Consider the following 20,509-nt stretch of genomic DNA (forward strand, 5'->3'; position numbering starts at 1 on the left):
ACTTTTAGGCACCGTAAGGTGCGACGCATTTGTTTTTCAAACCAAAAGTCTTAAGGTGAGCTTTGCTGAGTCATTCCCGTGCATCTAATTCCGCCCCATGTCTCATGTTTCCTCATGGAGAACTTCAAATTAACTTTTCGGCGTTAATATTTAATGGAATTTAAATGTTATTACGTTAAAATATTCTACATTTTTAACTTAACAAAACTGTTTGGAAAACATATTCCTTCCTCAATAGTTTATTGCCATCGAGAAGTTACAATCGTTGCTTACCACTGTTACAGAGGCGACCGTACGTCGTTTCTTTTTAGATGATCCAGCCTTTTCCTCAAGTCAAAGTTATCTCATATATAGGTGACACAGCCTGTTTATTGCCCCTCACAGGAAGGGAATTTGTTTCCTAAAACCCAATCTATAGTTAAGTTAAGTTGTGTTAAGTTTAAAATATAGAATATTTTGAGGTTATATCATTTAAATTTCATTGAATATTAACGCCGAAAAGTTAATTTGAAGTTCTTCATAAGGAAACACGAAACATGGGGCGGAATTATGCGCAGGAATGACTCATCAAGCTCACCTTAACTTCACCAGTGGAAGTTCCACTAGACACAATTCACTACTTTGTCAAATTCCCCGGTTTACGCGCGTCACAAAAACGGCAAATCAGCAGCTGTTTAGCCAATTCAAATAAATAGCTAATCATTCAAAAGAGTTAGTGCGTGTAATTTAATTGTAATCGCATAATGCATAAATTGAAAGTTTTAATTTCCCATCTGAAAAACTACAAAATTTTAAAGGCCGTTTGTTTTTTTGTTTGCAGGTAAAATGTCGAAAGACTACGGGTTTTCCAACTTTACGAAAAAATATACGAGACCCATTTGGAAACATTTGCCGTCCTCTACGGTCCGTCTCAACGGGTCAAATTTTGTCCCCGCAACGTACCCCCGACACGATGACAACTTTCCCCTGAAAATTGAGGGGGATAACTCATCCCCAGAATTATCAAGGTCGTCTTGCTGCTCGATCTGCCCCGCATCGACAAATCTGCGTCCTCTCGCCCTCCAGGAAGTCGAAATTCTTGCCAAATTCGTCCTAAATCAGGAGCAAATTTCTCTCATTTTACAAACTGACCATCATCCGCCAATTCTTTGTTGTAAAATTTGCTCCTCCGCGATCCACTCCTTGGCCAAGTTGTCCACGCAGATCGAAAACATCGCCGTTTTTCTACGCGCCTCCATCTCTATCGGGGACGGACTGTTCAATAAAGGGCGAAATCAGTGGTAAGTAAATACCTTATTAAATTAAGAATGTTCAGTCAAATGGTAAAGTTATATTTCAATTTAGCAAGATTTAATTGACTAATTACAGAACAATTAAACAATGAATACGTTGAGGAGGAAGAAGAATTCGCCTTAAAAGTTCAGCCGGCCTATGCCGACGTCGACGACGAAATCATGTCCGATCCTCTCTACGAAGTGGACATGCCGGAAGGTGAGGACGACCCCAATATTGCGAATTCCCATGCCGACTCCCAAAAATCAAACTTCGCCTGCGAAATATGCCAACCTATCGCCACGTTTTCCAATTCTACCAACTACAAGCGCCACATGATGAACAAGAATATTCATCCCGATGTTTCTGACGCGGGTGAGATTATACTTGTCCACAGAATTGATAAAAAATGTAATTAAAATATGTTAATTTTGTGAATTTCTTTTTAAAGATGTGGCAAACCGGACAGAAGGGTGAGCATAAATTTCAGTGGATTTTCTATAGTGTATTTTCATTCTCCCAGTTTTTCTTTTAGAATTTGGGAGATTTGTCAAAATATTTTGCGAATCAATATTTTGCAAATCTCGCAAATCTACGAAAAATACCTACATATTTTGCCATTGTTTCCATGGATTTCTGTAATTTCTCTTGTTCTTGAGGTCGAGGATGACTTTGCGAAATAAGAACATAGGTACCCAATTTCTGGGTAAATTTGCGAAAACAACGTGCACCGTTTTCCACCAAAATTTTAGCGAAATCACGCAAATTTCGCAAATTACTTTTTGCTCAATTTTCGAGATACATATTCGAGTTTCAAATTATGAAATATTATGAAATATAAATTTCTCAATTCTTTTATTGTACAGAGTCGTCCATTTCCAACCAACACATAAGAAATTTCCATGTTCCCAATGCCCCAGGAGTTTCTTCTCGTCCCTCGGCGCCCGCCGACACGAACGCCTCGCGCACGAATGGGTCCCCGTCCAGCAGCAGTGTCCCCTCTGCTCGAAAATCTTGCCGAACGCGAATGTATTGCAGAGGCACATGCGCAAACGCCACGTAAGCAGCGGATCACTCAAAAAAGAGAGCAATTCCTGCGAAATGTGTGCGAAAACCTTTGTCACCCCGACCATCAAGAACCGACACGTGGAAGCGGTCCATTTCCGGGACAAGACGTCCTGTCCGTACGGCTGTGAAACCGAGATTGGTTCGGAGGCTGAATGGGTGACGCATTTGGAGGGGTGTGAATCACCAAAAATGGTAAACAACAAAAAAATTGACATTAATAATCTGCAAAATCAACACACTTTTAATGATTTCTACTCGCTGGGAATTTATTTTAAAATTCTGAAAGATAAATGTGCACTTGGTGAGGTGATTAGTGGAATTTTTAAGCCAGATTCGACAAGTTTCTGAAGGTTTTTTTGAAATCTGCTTATTCAAAAAGTGTCAAAATCTGAATATACTTTCAAAAATATTGGCACCGGCCTGCTCCACAAATTTGTCGTTCAAAATTTTAGCCTAAATTCCTACAGGCGAGAAATCAGTGCTAATTTTGATTTCGAATTAGTGACTTCGCAAAAAGGGTTAAAAATCTGAAATTTTAATTAACTTTTTATCCAAGATAAGATTTTCATTGGTGATTTTTTTTTAAATTTTGTTTTCAGAGTGCAGAATTGGAGCGCATTTGCCAATATTGTCCAGCCATGTTTCGCAACAATCTTCTGCAGATGGAACATCGCCTCCGCGTCCATCCCGAAACCACTTACGCATGCGCCATTTGCGAAAGACGATTCACTTTCAAAATGCTGGTAAATAATCATCGCTGCGCAGATTGATTGAAAATCATGAGCGAGAACTTGCCATTCTTAGCTTAGGTATGCTTAAAAATTGAAAATACTGTTCCTTTTTTTAAAAATGGAAAATGATGTTTTAAAAAAGTGAATACATGTACATAAATCTGTATGTGAGACAATTAGCTTCGTCACTGACTGAACAGAATGTTAACTCAGAAAAAAATAAATATAATATTGGAAAAAATATAAGAATATCTCGCAAATTTGTGTTTTTATGTACTCGTCACATGCATTTTCATTCCAAATTTTCATACTCATGAAAAAAATGCGAGAAGACAAAGTAGAAAAACACGACATCACGATTCACTCCTTTGTCAGATTCCCCGTTTTCAGGCAGGCGGCCCTCGGACAAAAACACGAGCAAATCAGCAGCTGACAAAAGCAAAATAAATTTACGCAAAAGTCGGTGGAATTTAATTTAATTTAAACTCATTTTACTCCTTCTGTCAATTAAAATTTGGTCAATTGGAATAGTTAATTTATTTTCACTTATCTTATTTAATCTCACTCAGGTGTGTAAATTGGAGAAATTTAAACGATAATAAATTTTACCGGTGATAATTTCTATTTCATATTGAAAATTTTAAAGGCCGTTATTCTTTTTTACGGGTAAAATGTCGAAAGAAGACGAGCTTTTGAAATCCCAGAAAAAAGGGAGAGGACATATTTTGCAAGATTTACTTTCCTCCACGGTCCTTATCCACAGGTCAAATTTTGACCCCTCACGACAAGATGACAACTTTCCCCTGAAAACTGAGGAAGATAATTCACCCCCAGAATTATTAACGTCTTCCTGTTCAATCTGCACCGAATCGACGAATCTGCGCCCTCTCGCCGTCCAGGAAATGGAAATTCTTGCCAAATTCGTCCTAAATCAGGAGCAAATTTCTCTCATTTTTCAAACTGACCATCATCCTGCCATATTTTGTTGCAAAATTTGCTCCTCCGCGATCCTCTCCTTGGCCAAGTTGTCCACGCAGATTGAAAATATTACCATTTCTCTCCGTGCCGTCATCTCCAGCAGGAACGGACTGTTCAATAAAGGGCGAAATGAACCTGCAAAAATTACCGGTAAAAAATTAGGCTAGACTTTAGTTAACCGTCGGTCTCCGATAGGGTTAAGTGATACGTCATTTTGTTCGTCTCGGCGAGCTGAACAAGAATATCGAAGCCAGAAGGCGCGGAAATGTCCCGTTCAAAAGTTATGGCGGGACAAAGTTTGAATTTTTATTGCATTTTTGGACGTTTCAGAGAATTCTACGACTTTGTCTCACTTTGCCCCAAAGCGGGAAATTTTTTGGGGTATATTGAGATTTTGGGGTAAGGTGGTATTTGGATGTTATTTATTAAATGTAAAATGCATCAAATCCTAGAAGAGCTACCTAGAAGTGCTACCTAGCAGTGCTACCTAGAAGTGCAACCTAGAAGTGCTACCTAGAAGAGCTACATAAAAGTGCTACCTAGAAGAGCTACCTAGCAGTGCTACCTAGAAGAGCTACCTAGAAATGCTACCTAGAAGAGCTACCTAGCAGTGCTACCTAGAAGAGCTACCTAGAAATGCTACCTAGAAGAGCTACCTAGAAGAGCTACCTAGAAGAGCTACCTAGAAGTGCTACCTAGAAGAGCTACCTAGCAGTGCTACCTAGAAGTGCTACCTAGAAGAGCTACCTAGAAGAGCTACCTAGAAGAGCTACCTAGAAGTGCTACCTAGAAGAGCTACCTAGCAGTGCTACCTGGAAGAGCTACATAAAAGTGCTACCTAGAAGAGCTACCTAGAAGAGCTACCTAGAAATGCTACCTAGAAGAGCTACCTAGCAGTGCTACCTAGAAGTGCTACCTAGAAGAGCTACCTAGAAGAGCTACCTAGAAGAGCTACCTAGAAGTGCTACCTAGAAGAGCTACCTAGAAGTGCTACCTAGAAGAGCTACATAAAAGTGCTACCTAGAAGAGCTACCTAGAAGAGCTACCTAGAAGTGCTACCTAGAAGAGCTACCTAGAAGTGCTACCTGGGATAGTTATGTAGAAGTGCTACCTAGACGTGCTGCCTAGAATTGGGGAATTGGATAGGAAATGACCCCAAAAGTCTCAAAGTACCCCGAAACCCCTCCCGCCGTGCCGTAAAATGATTGTAATTCAATATTCTGGAATAAAAACTAAAAATCTCACCTTACCCCAAAATCTCAATATACCCCAAAAAATTTCCCGCTTTGGGGCAAAGTGAGACAAAGTCGTAGAATTCTCTGAAACGTCCAAAAATGCAATAAAAATTTCAAACTTTGACCCGCCATAACTTTTGAACGGAGCGTTTCCGCGCATTCGAGTTTCGATATTCTTGTTCAGCTCGTCGAACTGAACAAAATGACGTATCACTTAACCCTATCGGAGACCGACGGTTAACTAAATGTTTTCCAAAAATTATCTATGCGACTAATTGACTCGTGTCAAATTAAAATATAATTTTATGCACAATTTAATTTAATACGATTTAATTTACATATTTACTTTAAATTTTGAAGTACTCTAATTTTAAAATATTCACTAGCTGCCTTTAAAATTGCTGCGGACAGTATTGCGAACGACCAAATGTTGACAGGATGCCTTGAAGAGGAGGAAGACTTCAAAATTAGTGGTAAATTAAATAATAATTTACTCGATTGCTCATATTAAATTAAATTTTAATTAATTAATTAATTACAATTACGTCAATCCATTAAATTCGCTTAATACAGAACTCTCCTACCAAGCCGCCGCTAATATCGGCCGTCCTCCCGTCAAGATTTCGAACAATGAAGATAACCTACAATTACCTGGAGGCCTTGAAGACGAGCAAGAATTCGCGATAAAAGTCGAGCCAGTCTATGACGACGACTACATTTCTGAAAATGACGACCAGGACTCCAACCTTGTAAATTCTGAGGGCGAAGATTTATCCAAATTTACGTGCACAATTTGCCAACCCAACGTCTCCTTTGAAAGGAATTACAGTCTTCAGCGTCACCTGAGAACGGCGAAAATTCATGCGGACCTCACCGAGGCTGATATTGCGGGTGAGTGGGATTATGAAAATAATGCATAAAAACGAGGTTAAAATACCCACCTAAATTTTTAAATTTATTTTTCCACAGCTTTAGTGAAGAAGGCGAAGAGGTGAGTAAAAAATTTGTAATTTTTCGGTTGAAAAATATCTATCCGAACCGAACCCAAATCTATCCGTTGAAAAAATATGCATACGAGCCGAATCGGATTGGGTTCGTCGGGATATTCCGATTCGGCGAATCCGAATCTTTCCGTTAAAAAATTTGCATACCGAATCAAATGATTCGAAGTCAGATATGTAGCTGATCTAATTTAGTTTTTTTACACTTTTTTCAGATACAGACGCCCCCTCCCCCCCAAACGGAAGCCAGTTTCGTGTCCCCACTGTGACCAGAGGTTCACCTCGTACCGCGGCATGTACCGACACAAGCGCTCTTCTCATGACGATCTCCAGCGGAAATGCGCCCTTTGCTCGCACCACGTCACGAGCTTAATTGCCCTTCAGATGCACATGCGCAGACATCACAAGGTTCCCGTCTCCCGCCCAGAAGGCCTTTATTCCTGCGACATGTGTGCAAGAACCTTTGCCAAATTGATACACCGGAACCAGCACGTGGAGCGGGTCCATTTCCCGGACAAGACGTCCTGTCCGTACGGATGTCAAGTCAAGATTGACTCGGAGGCTGACTGGGTGACGCATTTGGAGGGGTGCGACTCACCAAAAATGGTAAAAGCAAAATCTGAAAGGGAACGTCCATATTTTCCGTTATCATAATTTTTGATTCAAAAAGTTCGTGGGTAGTTTTGACAGGTTTTGTATCGCATATCTCGCTCGTGGTAAGCTTATCTAACATGGGGAGGATAAGGAAGGTGGGGGTGGGTAGGTGGTGTAAAAATTGGCGGTTTTTTGATAACGTAATATATGAATGTTTCAATTAAAGTAGAGATTGATGGCCAATCAGCCCATTTTTAATCATTTCCGCCTGCTGGGAATTTATTTTAAAATTCTGAGAGACAAATTTTCTAATCGACCAGAAATTTGCGAGAAATTTGTCGTGCAGATAAATTCTCACAATTTATTAAGAATGTGCTGATTTCGAGGGATTTGTTAAGATTAATTTTTGTATTTTGTAAAATGTGATTTTTTTTAATTGGCGGAATTTGTGTTTTTTTTAGAGTACGGAATCTGACTTGGTTTGCCAATATTGTCCCGCCGTGTTGCGCAACGTCCTTCTGCAGATTGAACATCGGTTGCGCGTCCATCCTGAAAATATGTACCCGTGTTCTCTTTGCGGGCAAAGTTTTACCACTCAGACCATCCTCAGTGGTCACCGGTGTGCCATAACTGCCCCCACGACCACGGGGGAGGGGGACGTTCCAAATTCGTGGGAAGCCGGTGTCGATACTGAAGCAAAATTTGTGTGCAAAATGTGCCAACCGAACGTCACCTTTGGCACGTATTTGGGCCTCAAGAACCACATGAGGAATAAGAATATTCATCCAGACTTCCAAATTTCGGGTGAGTTTTAAGGTGGTATTGTATGCGAGTTTTGAGTTAGAATTGTTGTGTCTCAACTTTCCCATATATTCAAATGGAGATTTTGAATCGTCTCCGTGGGTTTTTTTTACAATATGAAGATTTTAATGCACCTAAAAAATACTAAAAATCAATAATTTTTAAGTTTACAAAGTTACGAGTGAAGAATTTCGATTTTTTATCTTCGATGACGAAATAAATATGAAATAGATGAAAAATAATAAGTAAATATCTTCTCATGGAAGAAAATAATGAAAATTCTAGACTCCTAACTTTATAAACCTAAAAATTATCAATTTATCAAGAAGGGAAAGTTGAGACGCAACAAATCAAAGTCAAAACCCGCATACAAATGCACCTTAAGAATGAGTGGGGACCTTTTTAAATTACGTAACGCGATAGGGCAAGCGGGGAGTTTTAGAAAATCGCGATTTTTGCCTTACATAATTTATGAATTGTGAATGAGTAACAATTTGCATAATTATAATTATTTTAATGAATTTTTAGCACAAAAAGAGTGGGAATGCGTTAAATGTGGGATAAAGTTTGGGAAAAAGGACAATTTCATTCGCCACATGAAGAACAAGAATATTCATCCGGACGAGGTTATTTCTTGTTCCTTTATGTATGGTGAGATTCAATACAATTCGTTAAAAAACGGTGGTTTTAAAATTGTCTAAATTTATATTTGCATATTTACATATTTGCTTAGGCCCAATAACGACGGAAAAGCGGTGAGTATAAAGTTTAAATGGTTTTGGAATGTTGAGGATTTGTTATTTTTTGGACTGATATTGTACTTTTTTATATTTCTCTTTAGAACGAGGTTGATATAATTTTATAATTAAAATTTTCATGGTTTCCTTCCATTAAGACGAATGTTAATTTTCAAAAATGTAAATATGTAGGTTCCAATTTTTGAGTTTTTGACGAGAATCACGCAAAATCATGTTTTTACCCTTATCTGGTATAGGGGAAATTGTACAATTTGCGCAGAAAAAGTTTGAAAAATTCAGCTTTTTAAGTGCCATCAAACACGTATCGAATCTGAATTGGGTAATTATCTAAATCGATAAATTTTGAAATTCCTAGGGTATAAAAATTCTAACTTGACGAAGAATTTAAATTTTTTTAAAAACTAAAGTTTCCATTTTTTTACAGTCCTGACCCCCCAAGACCTCCCCCCAAACCCGCCCAACCAGTGGCATGTATCACATGCGGGCAGACTTTCCCGTCCAAGACAAGATTACTCCAACACAGGTTCCAAGTTCATCCCAGGGCTGGTCGGAAATGCACCCTTTGTCCGAGGCTGTTTCCTCGCGTGAGTATGTTGCAAGCGCACATGCGCCAAAGTCACAGTGTTCCAAGGGCGGCAAAACCAAAAACGGAGCGTCACCCTTGTCCCATGTGTTCAACTTTGTTCCAATGGAAGCCAAGCATGCACCGGCACGTGGAGTTGGTCCACTTTCCCGACAAGACGTCCTGTCCGTCCGGATGCGGAACGAAGATTGACTCGGAGGCTGACTGGGTGACACATTTGGTGGGATGCGACTCGCCAAAAATGGTACAAATGCAGGGAGGGAATGTCCATATATTATGTCATTGAAAAGATGGGTTGATTGTTTTTTGCATACAATGCGTAGGCATAAAGTGGTTTTCTCGGATTTTGTTTGGGCCAATTTTCCAAGAAAATACGTAAACGTCCCCGTACTTATGAATTTTCCGGTGGGGGAATTTTCGAGTATTTTTTTATTATTTTTAATAAGGTGTACAATTTTCAATTTTAACAATTTAAAAATTTAAATTAAGGACCGGTCAAAATCGGAGAAAACTCCTTGATGCCTACACATTGTTAGAATGAGTAAGATTGGGAAGAGAAGAGGATAAAAACGGTCATTTTCTGGTGACGTAATATATGCACGTTCCGTATAATTTTAAAATATACGTTTTTTTATCCTTAGGGCGCAGAATCGGACTGCGTTTGCCCATTTTGTCCGTATGTGTTCCGAAACACGCTCCTGCGGATAGACCACCAGCGACGGGAACATAGCGAAAAGTGCTACTCTTGCTCCATCTGTAGGGGAATATTCACCCGCTCGAGTGTTCTCAGTAATCACAGCTGTACATAACTCTAAATTACTTGAAAATAAATAGGGTAAAAAAGGACTGACTTTATTTTAGTTAATTTTTTTTTCATAGAAAATATGACAATGACAATTTTTTATGAACAATATTCCAAATCATACAAATTCTTACAGGTAAATAAAGTTGGCATTTGTGCACACAATTTTTCAAATGCAGAATAAAGTTTTAAAAATGACGAACTGAATTTTACCAGTAGTACAAAATTCATGAATAATACCACGTAAATTTTTAGGTTGATACATACATACATACATTTTAAATACCAATAAAAGTACTTGATATGCAAGAACATAGATAGATCTATGCTACATCGTACTTATTGCATGATTTACTGGTACGCTAAAATCACCAAAATCTGCAGTTTTTTGCAAATGCATTATTGCTATGAAAAACTACGATATGATTCACTTCTTTATCCGATTCCCCGTTTTCATGCAGCCGGCCTCGACTCAAACTCAAAACACGAGGAAATCAGCAGCTGACAAAATCAAAACAAAATAAATCTACTAAAGCCGGTTAAGGGGCCTCTTACACTATGTTAAACAGTTCATGTAACACAATGTCCCACACCCCTACAAAAAGTGGACCCTTCCACCGCGAAACTCAAACTATCCTGAGTTTCTCGTGCTTATCTGTTTATCAACCAAGCTACTCTCCACCGGTTTATCAAACGAATATTCGTTAAAAATTTCTGGATGACTTCTTGATGAATATGATGACCCACCTCTAAAATGTTCCATTTTTCTTGAATTTTCTCGCACAAATAAGAATTATAGTTCTCATCAGAACCAGGAATTTTGCAGGGATGGCCAGGGCCCGGGCTGGGTATATTTGCGCCCTAGGCAAAATTTTTCTTGCGCCCCTAACTTTCCTCATGAGATAAATTCCCTGTTAAAAATTTACAATTATATACTATACATTTCAACAGCAATTTACATTATTTTATTGTTGCTCAACAATTATTTTATTGTTAAAACCTATACTCGAACTGAAAGTGTAAATGATTAATCTCGCGGAAATGCAAATTTGTATCCAAAAGGTTCAAAACTTGAAAGAACCAAGAAATTAAACCAAACATTACCAGAACTTCACTCAGAATACGATACTTTGAAGTGTGATACTCCGATTTTGTTGAAATCTTGAAATTGTACAGTTCAAATCAATACAACGAACTAACGTGATTAATGTAACTAGCTATAGTCTTCCCTCAGGGCTTGATATTAAAGTTGAGGGATTTACTCGGGAAGTACATGACCAATTAAAAGAAACAAATATGGATAACTATAAATAATTGATAAGTGGCTACGGCTTTTCCGATGTGGATGGTTTAATTCGCATTCGAATTTAAATTTAAAAATTTCTGAATTGTTAAAAAAAACAATTTTCTCCAAAAAGTAAATATAAAAAAATACGAAGAATCCAGTGGGGTTTGAACCCACCTGAGTTTAAAATTTTTGTTTTGAACGTTGGAGTTGGCGCAGTGTTTCTATTTCTTGCAGGGTACAGAAAAACCGAGGGTTTCAATAAAAATAACAAGGGGGTTTAATTGGTTTTGATTTGGGTTTCATTAGGTTTTCAAGGAACTAAGGTAATAAACTCAACAAAATAATCCTAACATGAAAGACCACATTTGAGAAAATTAATTTGATTTTTGACACCTGTGCTTTCGAAGAAAGAGATTCATTTTCGTATCACGCTTAAATACGAAGGCATTGTCCAAAAACCCGAGTTTGTTGGAAAACCCGATGCCTGGGGCTTTCTCTGAGACTCTCGTGTGCTTTTACAATATTTTTTTTCGGGGGAGGGAGTCAACAAACTTTCTGAAAATAGATACAGTATGTAGCATATTTAATGCTACGATGACATAATTTTTATATCGCCATCATCTTGCTACTTGTAAAATTTCAAGCTCAATTTCAAGCTGTGCAAAAATCTCAAAAGCATATACGGACAATTTGCTCGTCGCCAATTCTTAATATCGCAGACAGGTAAAAGGTCACGATTATTTTCCTGAACGAATTTGAGACGTCGAAAAAACAACCTCGTGGATATTTTTTTAAAACTTTTTTAGTATTGTTCTAATATTTTTTATCGGATCCGAAGGAAAATCCGATATTGAAAATCCGATCCGATTTGATAGAAAATGAGGTTTGGTTGGACCGTGTAAGATTTTTTTGACACGCACAGGAATTTTTCGCCAAGGACAGGTGTGAGGTCTAAAATCGCCACCGCGACGAAAATTCGAAAACTTAAATATAAGTTTGAATACTGGATATACAAATGTATATTTCAGTTTTCGAGTTTTCGCCGCGGTGGCGATTTTTGACCTCACACCTGTCCTTGGCGAAAAATCCTGTGCGCGTCAAAAAAATCGTACACGGTCCAACCAAAGCTCATTTTCCTTCAAAACGCATGTCGGATGCAATAAAAAATATTAGAAAGTTAAAAAAAATATCCCCGAAGTTTTATTTTGGCCCCTCAGATTTTTTAGAATAAGAATAGTGGCCTTTCACCTGTCTCCAAAATTAAAAATTGGTAACGAGGAAATTGTATAAGTACTTTTGAGATTTTTGGAAGGAGTTTGCAATTTTACAAATAGTGAGATCATGGCGATATACAAATTATGTCATCGTAGCATTAAGTGTGTTACATACTGTATAATGTGCATGATATTAAAAATGTTGATACAAAGTTCTACAAATACCTAGATGGGCCACTTAACTTGTGAAATTTCCAACAATTTTTCTTAGCCACAAATGAATTTTTTTATGATAATTAATTTGCTCGATCCGATGACCCTTAGTCTCAGCTTCAAGTCTGAACCGCTTTTTCCTTGATGAAAACATCTCCAGCCACTTTTGAGGAATTATTTTTAACCACTAGTCCTGAAAAAAGTCCATCTCAAGTAGTAGCTAATTCGTACATTTTCTCCACGACGTACAACAAACTGACCTTGTCGCGTTCAGGTCATCTACCCTGAACAAAGCTTGGTCGATTGTGACCACAGGTTCGTCCCTACCTCCAGCAAGGTGGTTCTTGCACAGCTTTTTTTGCAAAAAGTATGTAGCAATTAGTGATGTGACGCACGTTTAACTCAGGTAGTTTTATTTTCTGTTTCTGTTTATCTGTTTCATTTTGTCCAAATCTCTTTTAATGACCCTTCGATTAGTTGTGAAATTCGATTTTAGTAGTTTGCCCAACCTACGAAAGCTTTTTGGGGTTTCCTAGTCAATCAAATGGTTGAGCTTCGTTTATAGCTCTTTTGCCATAATTGTAGGGAGCGTTTTTTAAGGGGTGTAGGCAATACCTGATTAATTGCTTGCTTTCTCACGCATTCTCTACTTAATATTCAATGAATTGAGGCCACAGAAATTTTATGTCCACGTGCATGGACCCTTTTTTGATCGCACTTCCGGTGCAACCCTGGCTGGAAACTTTGTCACTAGTACATACCTCCACTTAAAATGATCAGGGAGGAGCAGTTTTTCAGATTTTCAAGTAGAAAAAAATTACAGTTTGATCTAATTGGTTTGCATATCAAACAGTGTAGGCCGGGTTTATTTAAGTTTTGCCAGTTTGTTCGCGCGAGCGTTTGAAAATTTCTCAAGTTAAGTGGCCCACCCTCTGTAATACGAAGTCCTCAAAAAACTCTCGAAAAAAGTTGTAAGGACAAAAATTAGGAAATACATGGCAAAAACCGTTGTCAAAAATATTGACTCGCCTTTGAGTTGCAAATCGCAGACGGGAGCGATTTTTCCAACTTTCATTTTCTCCCACTGCTTGAAGTGGCCGAAAGAAATTGAAACGAAATTTGAGGTGTGAAATGATTCCGGTTTTTATTATTGTCACTCATGATACCAATTTTATTTTCTACAGGCAAAAAAATACACATGCTCAGGTCCTTTTCAAATTTTATTATACTATATGTACATGTTCCTTCAGAAAATTTAGTACATAGTTCACAGGAGTGTGTACTGCTGGCAGAAACTGATCAAAAGTCCTCACTTTGAAATTTCGTGACATTTTAATTTTTAATAAATCAGTTATGTTTTTCATAGACAACGCCCGATCATGCCCATATGTTTGCTGGGGCATTATCGTGACGGCGCTCATCTGATGTAATTTTTCATTCAATACATAAATATTTCGAATGCTTTCCTTGCCAGAATTGTTGCAAAGGGAATTTAGATCAATAAAGTTTTCTGGACAAATGTAGATTATTTTACTATCCATGCTAAAATTCAAGATTACACTCACCAGGGGTGTTTCGCAGGGAACCAGGGGCGATGTAAAGTAGGACATCAAAACTAAGAATATTTTTCTAATCGAATTTCGATTATTTCGATTTTTTAAATATTGAAATAATCAGGTTTCATTCTGTGAAAAAGGGGTATTTAACCTCTCGAATTACACTAACAATAAATTAACTCTCTAATTTTTTGAAGACTGAAATAAATGTGCGTGTATATGTATGTATGTAAACCTTTGGATGCCTCGCGGCACCTAAAAGTTGCCCTCTCCAATTTTGGGGCCTGTTAATGGAATCATTATTTCGCATCTTTGAACTCACGCTAACGTTCCAAAAGTTCAGGTCTATGAGAACTCCAGGTTTTGTCCGGAAAACTGTTAAAGTTCGTGCCTCACTCTCATATGTTATCAGCATACGTCGGATATGAATGAAAAATGAGTTTTTCCATTTATCGACCTACAGTCGCCAAACTTTCTGAGAATGTTTATGGTCACTAGTAGGTCACGTATGTCAAAACATATTTTCTCATATTGGTCATATTTTCGGGTTTTGGGACATATTCATATTCCCGATCATATTTCGGGGTTTTTTCGTTCATTTTATCATTTTTGACCAAATTCTAAGATTTGGCAACCAAATCGACAGAAAATGACAAGAAATTAAGTTTTCTCACAATGATGAGAAACTTTCAGAAATTTACGTTCACTTTCGCCTAAGGTGATATAATTCATTGGGAATGAATTAAATCACTCCAGAACTTGTTTAATTGATAGAAATTGAGCATTACAAGAAAATATATCAAAAATTAAGCCAAACATTCAAAAAATAGAGTCATTTTTGTTGTCATATTTTGGAGATTTTTAAGGTCATTTTTCATTCATATTTTGAGGTTTAATCATTCATTCATATCCGACATCTGGTTAGCAGCAGCGCCTCAGCGCCCTGGGCAACTGTTCCCTCACGGGCCCAGTAAGAACTCCATGAATTAACTTATTTGCATATATGCTCCGAAAAGCTTTTGGGATAAGAGATACATTTCTGTGAACTTTTAAACCTGTTTTTACAGTTTGCATATAAATTTGGACTAGTTTGGTTAACATCAATTTATTTCTGAATACAGGAATCCTTTGTGCGCCTTTGTATAAACAAGTACCTTAGGGCGCCTAGGGGCGCCCTCAGAATTTGACGTTCTGAGCAATTGCCCTCTTCCAAATTTCGGGGCCTGCCTGTAGATGACAATATTTGTTTGTCAAAAACTATGTGATGCAAAAAATTAAGCTAAAAAGTTTATCAAATAGTCCTCAGACCGTTTCACAACATTTTTTAGAAGTTTTTCTACTGACCATTCTATCTTCACGAATATAAGAAAATCATTTATTAATTTTCCCAAATGTCGTTTTTATCTAGTGTACAGCCGGGCGCCTCACGGCGCCCTTGAGGATTTGGCGCCCTAGGCAGTTGCCTAGGTCGCCTTACCCTTAAAAGGGCCCTGGGGATGGCCATCGTCACACTTCAATCTTATATAGTATTTTATAGTAATTCAAATATTATTAAATTCCTGACTTGAAATTCATAAATTTTCTTCACCAGTGTGAGGAGAGAGTCTTATTAGAGTATTATTATTATTAGTTATTTATGGAGAAAGTAGTTTTGGGGTAAGATGAGTTGTTATGGGAATGCTCTTGGCTCGCAGTGTAAAAACTGCGAGCACGAGAAAAATCAGTCAGTTGGTTGCGAGACTTGGGCGAAGGAGGAAGCAGAAAAAAGAAGCGGAAGAAAAACGAGAAAACGGAAATAATAAGAAGAAGGAAAAGGAGTCCAAGGGTGAAAAAGGGTTAAAGGGTATGTTGTAGGGCACTGCAGAGGCATCACTGCAGGTAATGTGCTGGAAGAGGCATCTTTCCAGCACCTGAAAGTTTGCTGGAAAGTCACGAGAAGTGACCTTGTATGTATCTGGTCAAATTAGCTATTTTTCTCTCTCCCTCCAAGCCACGTCATCAATTTTATGTAAGTAGTCTCGTTGTGGGAATAAATTGTGGGGAATTGATCAGTTGTAAAAATCTGTCTTGGTGTCATATTTATTGTAAGTAATGAGTTGTAAAATCGTATGTAGAGTAATTTTCTCAGCATAATTTAGCAGTTAGAACCCGAGTAGTGCATTGGATATGCAAATAGTGTCGTAATTAGTGTCGGGAAGGCTTAATTCGTCACAAATTGGCGCCTGGTATGGGGCTCTGCGTTTTTGGCTGGTTTTGAGAAGTTACAAAAAATAGTTCGGAACTTATATTTTTGGCGAGGTCAAAAGTTTTCATCTTGAGAATAAAATTGAAGGGAGAGTATAGGTTAAAAATTTGATTTGGCAAAGAAGAAGGGCGGAAGGTCAATTCGGAAGGTCATTCATTGTGTGAAAATTTGGTAGTTGGGAAAAGTTAGTAGTTTTTGCTTTGTTGCCATGGCCAGTGGAACTAGGGGTGCAAAGCGGAGAGAAAGACGACAGCAAATGGAGGATGTGGTTGAGGATGAAGGTGTGCAAAAATCCAATTCAAACAGTAGGCGAAAAGAAAGAAGGCAAGGGCGAGAATTTAATGATGATGATGTTGTCCAAGGTGTTCAGGTTGATGTACGCAGTGCTGCAAATAATTCGAATAGATTTCAGGGGCTACTAGAGGAAAATGAAGGTCATGAGGATGATGCACAAAATGATTCAATTAGTGATAGTAGTTCAGTTGAGAAAGTTGTTCAAGGAAAAGAATTGCAAGATTTAGTGTTCAACTTAGCCAAGGAGAGTCAGACGACTAGTAAGCAGGTGGCAGGGATTTTAGAGCAGTTCATCAATCCGATTCTGCCCGTGCGTCAGGAGAAAGTTGGAATAGGGAGAAAGCTCTCCCTCATTTGAAAGGAAAGGAATTAGTGATTCCTAAGTATGCTGGATCTCATGAGTTAAAAACTCCATTTGACTTTTTAGCGGAATTAGAAAAGTATCGATTATCAGCGGGTCTTTCTGAGTTGCAAATGTTTATGTCCATTGTTCCAGTAGCACTTTCTGGTCAGGCGTATGAATGGTTTCAATTCATTAAGGACAGTATTACTTGTTGGGATCAGTTTTGCCAATTATTTCGAAAAGAGTTTCAACCACCAGGTTATGACGAGGAATTGAGAAGAGAATTAGAAGAAAGAACACAAGGCCCTCATGAAACTCTTTCTCACTATATTAGAATAATCAATGGGTTTTATCAACGAATTGACCCTCGTACACCGGAATCTGTCAGGATTTCTAGAATTTTAAGGCAAATGCACCCAAGTTATAGACAAAAGATTCTGAGAACTAGTGAAGAGTTCCTTAGCATGAGACAACTGGCGGATGCTGCCTTAAAAGTCCAGGAAGACATTTGGTACGAAAAAGAGTATCGTGAGCCTAAGCAGTTTTCTGTAGTAGAGCCGTCGTTAGCTTACAAAGTACCAGACTCTCAGAAAATTAACTTTAATCAACCAATTAGGAAGCAGTCGTTTACACAGAGTACAAGTGATTTACAACGTAGTTCTTTTGATCCGTTTAGACATTATCATTCCCAGTCTTATCAACAGTCAAGTTTCCGCAATAATAATAATAATAATAGCGCTACTGTAACCCCAGGAATTAGGAATAACTCTATTTTTGAGCAGAGGAGGAGCAGTGACCTGGGTCAAGAGCAATCACGTCAAAATTTTAACACTCCTCGAAATGTGAGTTGGGCAAATCCGTTAAATGATCCGGGTCATGTTAGTCCTGCACCTACCCAACGTAGATCATCTGAGTCGGAAAGTAGCCCCAGAATTAATTCCTCTTTTACAGCAAATAGGTCGAGTAGTTTAGAGAATGCTACGACAAGTTCACAGCGCAATAATGTTTGTTTTACTTGCGGATCTGAGGGACATTTCTCAAGGAATTGTCCACGCCGACAAAATCAGAATTCGGGAAACGAACCCAACCTGAACCGGATGTAGGTTGCGCGGTTCAGGTTAATAATATGTCGAGTGAAAGCAACCAAGTTAAGGATAGGGAATCAGTAATGTTATTTGATAATAAGTCTCCGTTGATTAAGGTCTCATTATGCGGTCGTAATTTTTTGGCGTTGCTGGACACAGGAGCTTCAATATCATTAATTAATCAGGATGTTATTAAGTTGGTCGAGGAATTAAATATTAACAAGGAAAAGTGTTATACAAATATTAGTTGGGTCAGTGGAAGTTCAGTAAACTCTGAATTTGTTAATTTAACTACGACATGGGTCTCGGGGAAGAGGAGACAAAAATTTCATTTAGTTCCTGATTTGCAATATTCGGTTTTATTAGGGCGTGACTTTATTCATGCAAGTCAAATAGTTATTGATATATTTTCCGGTGGCTGGTATCAGGGGTCAGAAAAGCAGAAGTTGGTTCCCTTTGATTCAATTCAGGGAAAGTGTGAAAGTAAAAGATCTCGATCTGTCTTACAAAGCAAAGATTTACCTGACTCGTCGGTTGGTTGTTCCAAGACCGGAGGGGGTTCACCACCACCTACTACACCTACTAGTGACTCCAATTTTGGAAAGGGTATATACACTGTTGGTAGCGCTACTGTAGGCAAACAGTCAGACGTCGACCTTCTTTGTAATGCGTTTACCACGAAATATACGCAGGGCCATGTGAAACTAATAGAAGAGTTAAAAGAGTTCGAGGAAGTTCACTTGATTTTTGAAGACGCGTCGGTTGAGTTGTATCCCAGTCGAAATGAGACTTGCACCTCCCCTCTCGACCTTGACGATGTTTTTTCAAAAACCGGCCTGACAGACGAGCAAACATTTGGTTTTAGAAATGTTATGGAGGAGTTTGCTCCATTATTTAGCAAATCTCCTGGTTATGCTAAAAACTTTGAACATGAAATTGACACCGGAAATGTGAAACCAATTAAATGCAACCCTAGACCCATGACACCAGCTAAGAGGAAAATTTTGGAGGGTTTAGTTAATGAATTATTAGCTAAAGGTGCTATTGAATAGTCCATGGGCGTCGAATACAGTTATCGTCCCAAAACCGAATGGCCAATTTCGTCTTTGTATAGATTTTTGCCCCTTGAATAAAGTTACCGTTCCTGATTCTTATACAATGAGCCGAATTGATGATATTCTTACGTGTTTGGGTAGTGCAAAGTATATTTCAACTTTTGATATTACTGACGGCTTCTATAACATTCCACTTTCCCATAAAGATAAATGTAAAACAGCTTTTCACACTCCTTGGGGTTTATTTCAATATTTAAAAATGTGTTTTGGGCTCCGGAATAGTCCAGCAACGTTTCAGAAGGCCATGGACCGAGTTTTAGGAAAATACAAATGGAAATTTGTTGTTGCTTTTGTCGATGACCTTATTATTTATTCAAACTCTTTAAAAGAACACATTGAACATTTAAGAATAGTATTTACACGGCTGTTAGAAGAGGGCTTACGATTACACCCAGGCAAATTTCAGTTATTAAGAAATAAAATTCAATATTTAGGTTATATTATCGAGAATGGCACAGTTTCTCCTAGTTTGGATAAATTGAGTGCATTAGAAGGATATCAGAGGCCCAGAAATGTGAAAGATATCCAACGATTTTTAGGATTATGTGGTTATTACAGACAATTCATTCCTGACTTTTCAAGCATCGCAAAGCCTCTCACAAGTATGATGAAAAAAGGGGTTCCTTTTTTTTGGTCAGTAGATGCTCAAAAGTCTTTTGAAATATTGCGCTGTGAACTTTTGAAATCGTGCAGTCTGCGTTTACCAGATTTAAATAAACCCTTTATAATTCAGACTGACAGTTCGGATATCGGTTTAGGTGCTGTTCTTCTTCAAGAGCATGAAAATATTCGATATCCAGTCTGGTTTTATAGCAGGGTTCTTAACGATGCTGAGAGAAACTACTCAGTTAGTGAGAAGGAATGTTTGGCAGTAATTCAGGCGATAAAGAAGTTTAAAGGATTTGTTGAGTATTCTCACTTTACTGTCGAAACTGATCATCAAGCTTTGTGCTGGCTAATGAAAATCAAAGAGCCGACAGGTAGATTAGCTAGGTGGGCTTTAGAGTTACAGGGGTACAATTTTGATGTAGCGTATCGAGCTGGGCATTTAAATCGCACTGCAGATGCCTTATCACGAGCTGCAGTTGTTTGTACATTCGAGTCACTTTCTTTAACCAGAGAAGAGTTAGCTTCGGCACAAGAAAGTGATTTAGCTTTGAAATACATAAAGGAATTTGCTATGCATTCTACACTTCCTAATGTTTCATGCGAACAGAAAGATCAGATCCTGAAATTGGCTCGAGGTGCATTTGTTTCTTCAGATGGTTGTCTGTATAAACAAATTAATCCACTTTCAAAACCATGGGAGGAGGATGTTAATGATTATAAAGTA

General features: G+C 38.2%; 2 protein-coding genes across 8 annotated transcripts; both read left to right on the top strand.

Moving 5' to 3' along the window:
- Nucleotides 1–535: 535 nt before the first annotated feature.
- LOC118439424 (zinc finger protein 563-like) lies at nucleotides 536–3,317 on the top strand. The gene is made up of 6 exons (XM_035860724.1): nucleotides 536–711; nucleotides 821–1,280; nucleotides 1,369–1,647; nucleotides 1,724–1,745; nucleotides 2,139–2,532; nucleotides 2,940–3,317. Exons 3-6 carry the CDS (start codon nucleotides 1,455–1,457, stop codon nucleotides 3,108–3,110), a joined length of 780 nt encoding a protein of 259 aa, XP_035716617.1. The 5' UTR covers nucleotides 536–711; nucleotides 821–1,280; nucleotides 1,369–1,454; the 3' UTR covers nucleotides 3,111–3,317.
- A 142-nt stretch (nucleotides 3,318–3,459) lies between these two features.
- LOC110860949 (zinc finger protein 16) lies at nucleotides 3,460–10,027 on the top strand. Of its 7 annotated transcripts, none has more exons than XM_035860754.1 (11): nucleotides 3,460–4,199; nucleotides 5,671–5,757; nucleotides 5,858–6,175; nucleotides 6,254–6,275; nucleotides 6,501–6,891; nucleotides 7,341–7,683; nucleotides 8,209–8,326; nucleotides 8,414–8,435; nucleotides 8,522–8,527; nucleotides 8,610–8,757; nucleotides 8,863–9,004. In XM_035860754.1, exons 1-10 carry the CDS (start codon nucleotides 3,743–3,745, stop codon nucleotides 8,706–8,708), a joined length of 1,863 nt encoding a protein of 620 aa, XP_035716647.1. In that variant the 5' UTR covers nucleotides 3,460–3,742; the 3' UTR covers nucleotides 8,709–8,757; nucleotides 8,863–9,004. The 7 variants fall into 7 exon arrangements, 6 of the variants coding, with proteins under 6 accessions (XP_035716647.1, XP_021965759.1, XP_021965757.1 ...); XR_004837426.1 differs by lacking the exons at nucleotides 8,522–8,527; nucleotides 8,610–8,757 and adding exons at nucleotides 9,345–9,426; nucleotides 9,511–9,652 and having other exon boundaries at nucleotides 3,463–4,199; nucleotides 8,209–8,331; nucleotides 8,863–9,265; XM_035860752.1 differs by lacking the exons at nucleotides 8,522–8,527; nucleotides 8,610–8,757 and adding an exon at nucleotides 9,663–10,027 and having other exon boundaries at nucleotides 3,465–3,640; nucleotides 3,718–4,199; nucleotides 8,209–8,331; nucleotides 8,863–9,265.
- Nucleotides 10,028–20,509: the final 10,482 nt, after the last annotated feature.

The sequence above is a fragment of the Folsomia candida genome, unplaced genomic scaffold (assembly GCF_002217175.1).
Source record: "Folsomia candida strain VU population unplaced genomic scaffold, ASM221717v1 Fcan01_Sc036, whole genome shotgun sequence".
Lineage (NCBI taxonomy): Eukaryota > Metazoa > Arthropoda > Collembola > Entomobryomorpha > Isotomidae > Folsomia > Folsomia candida.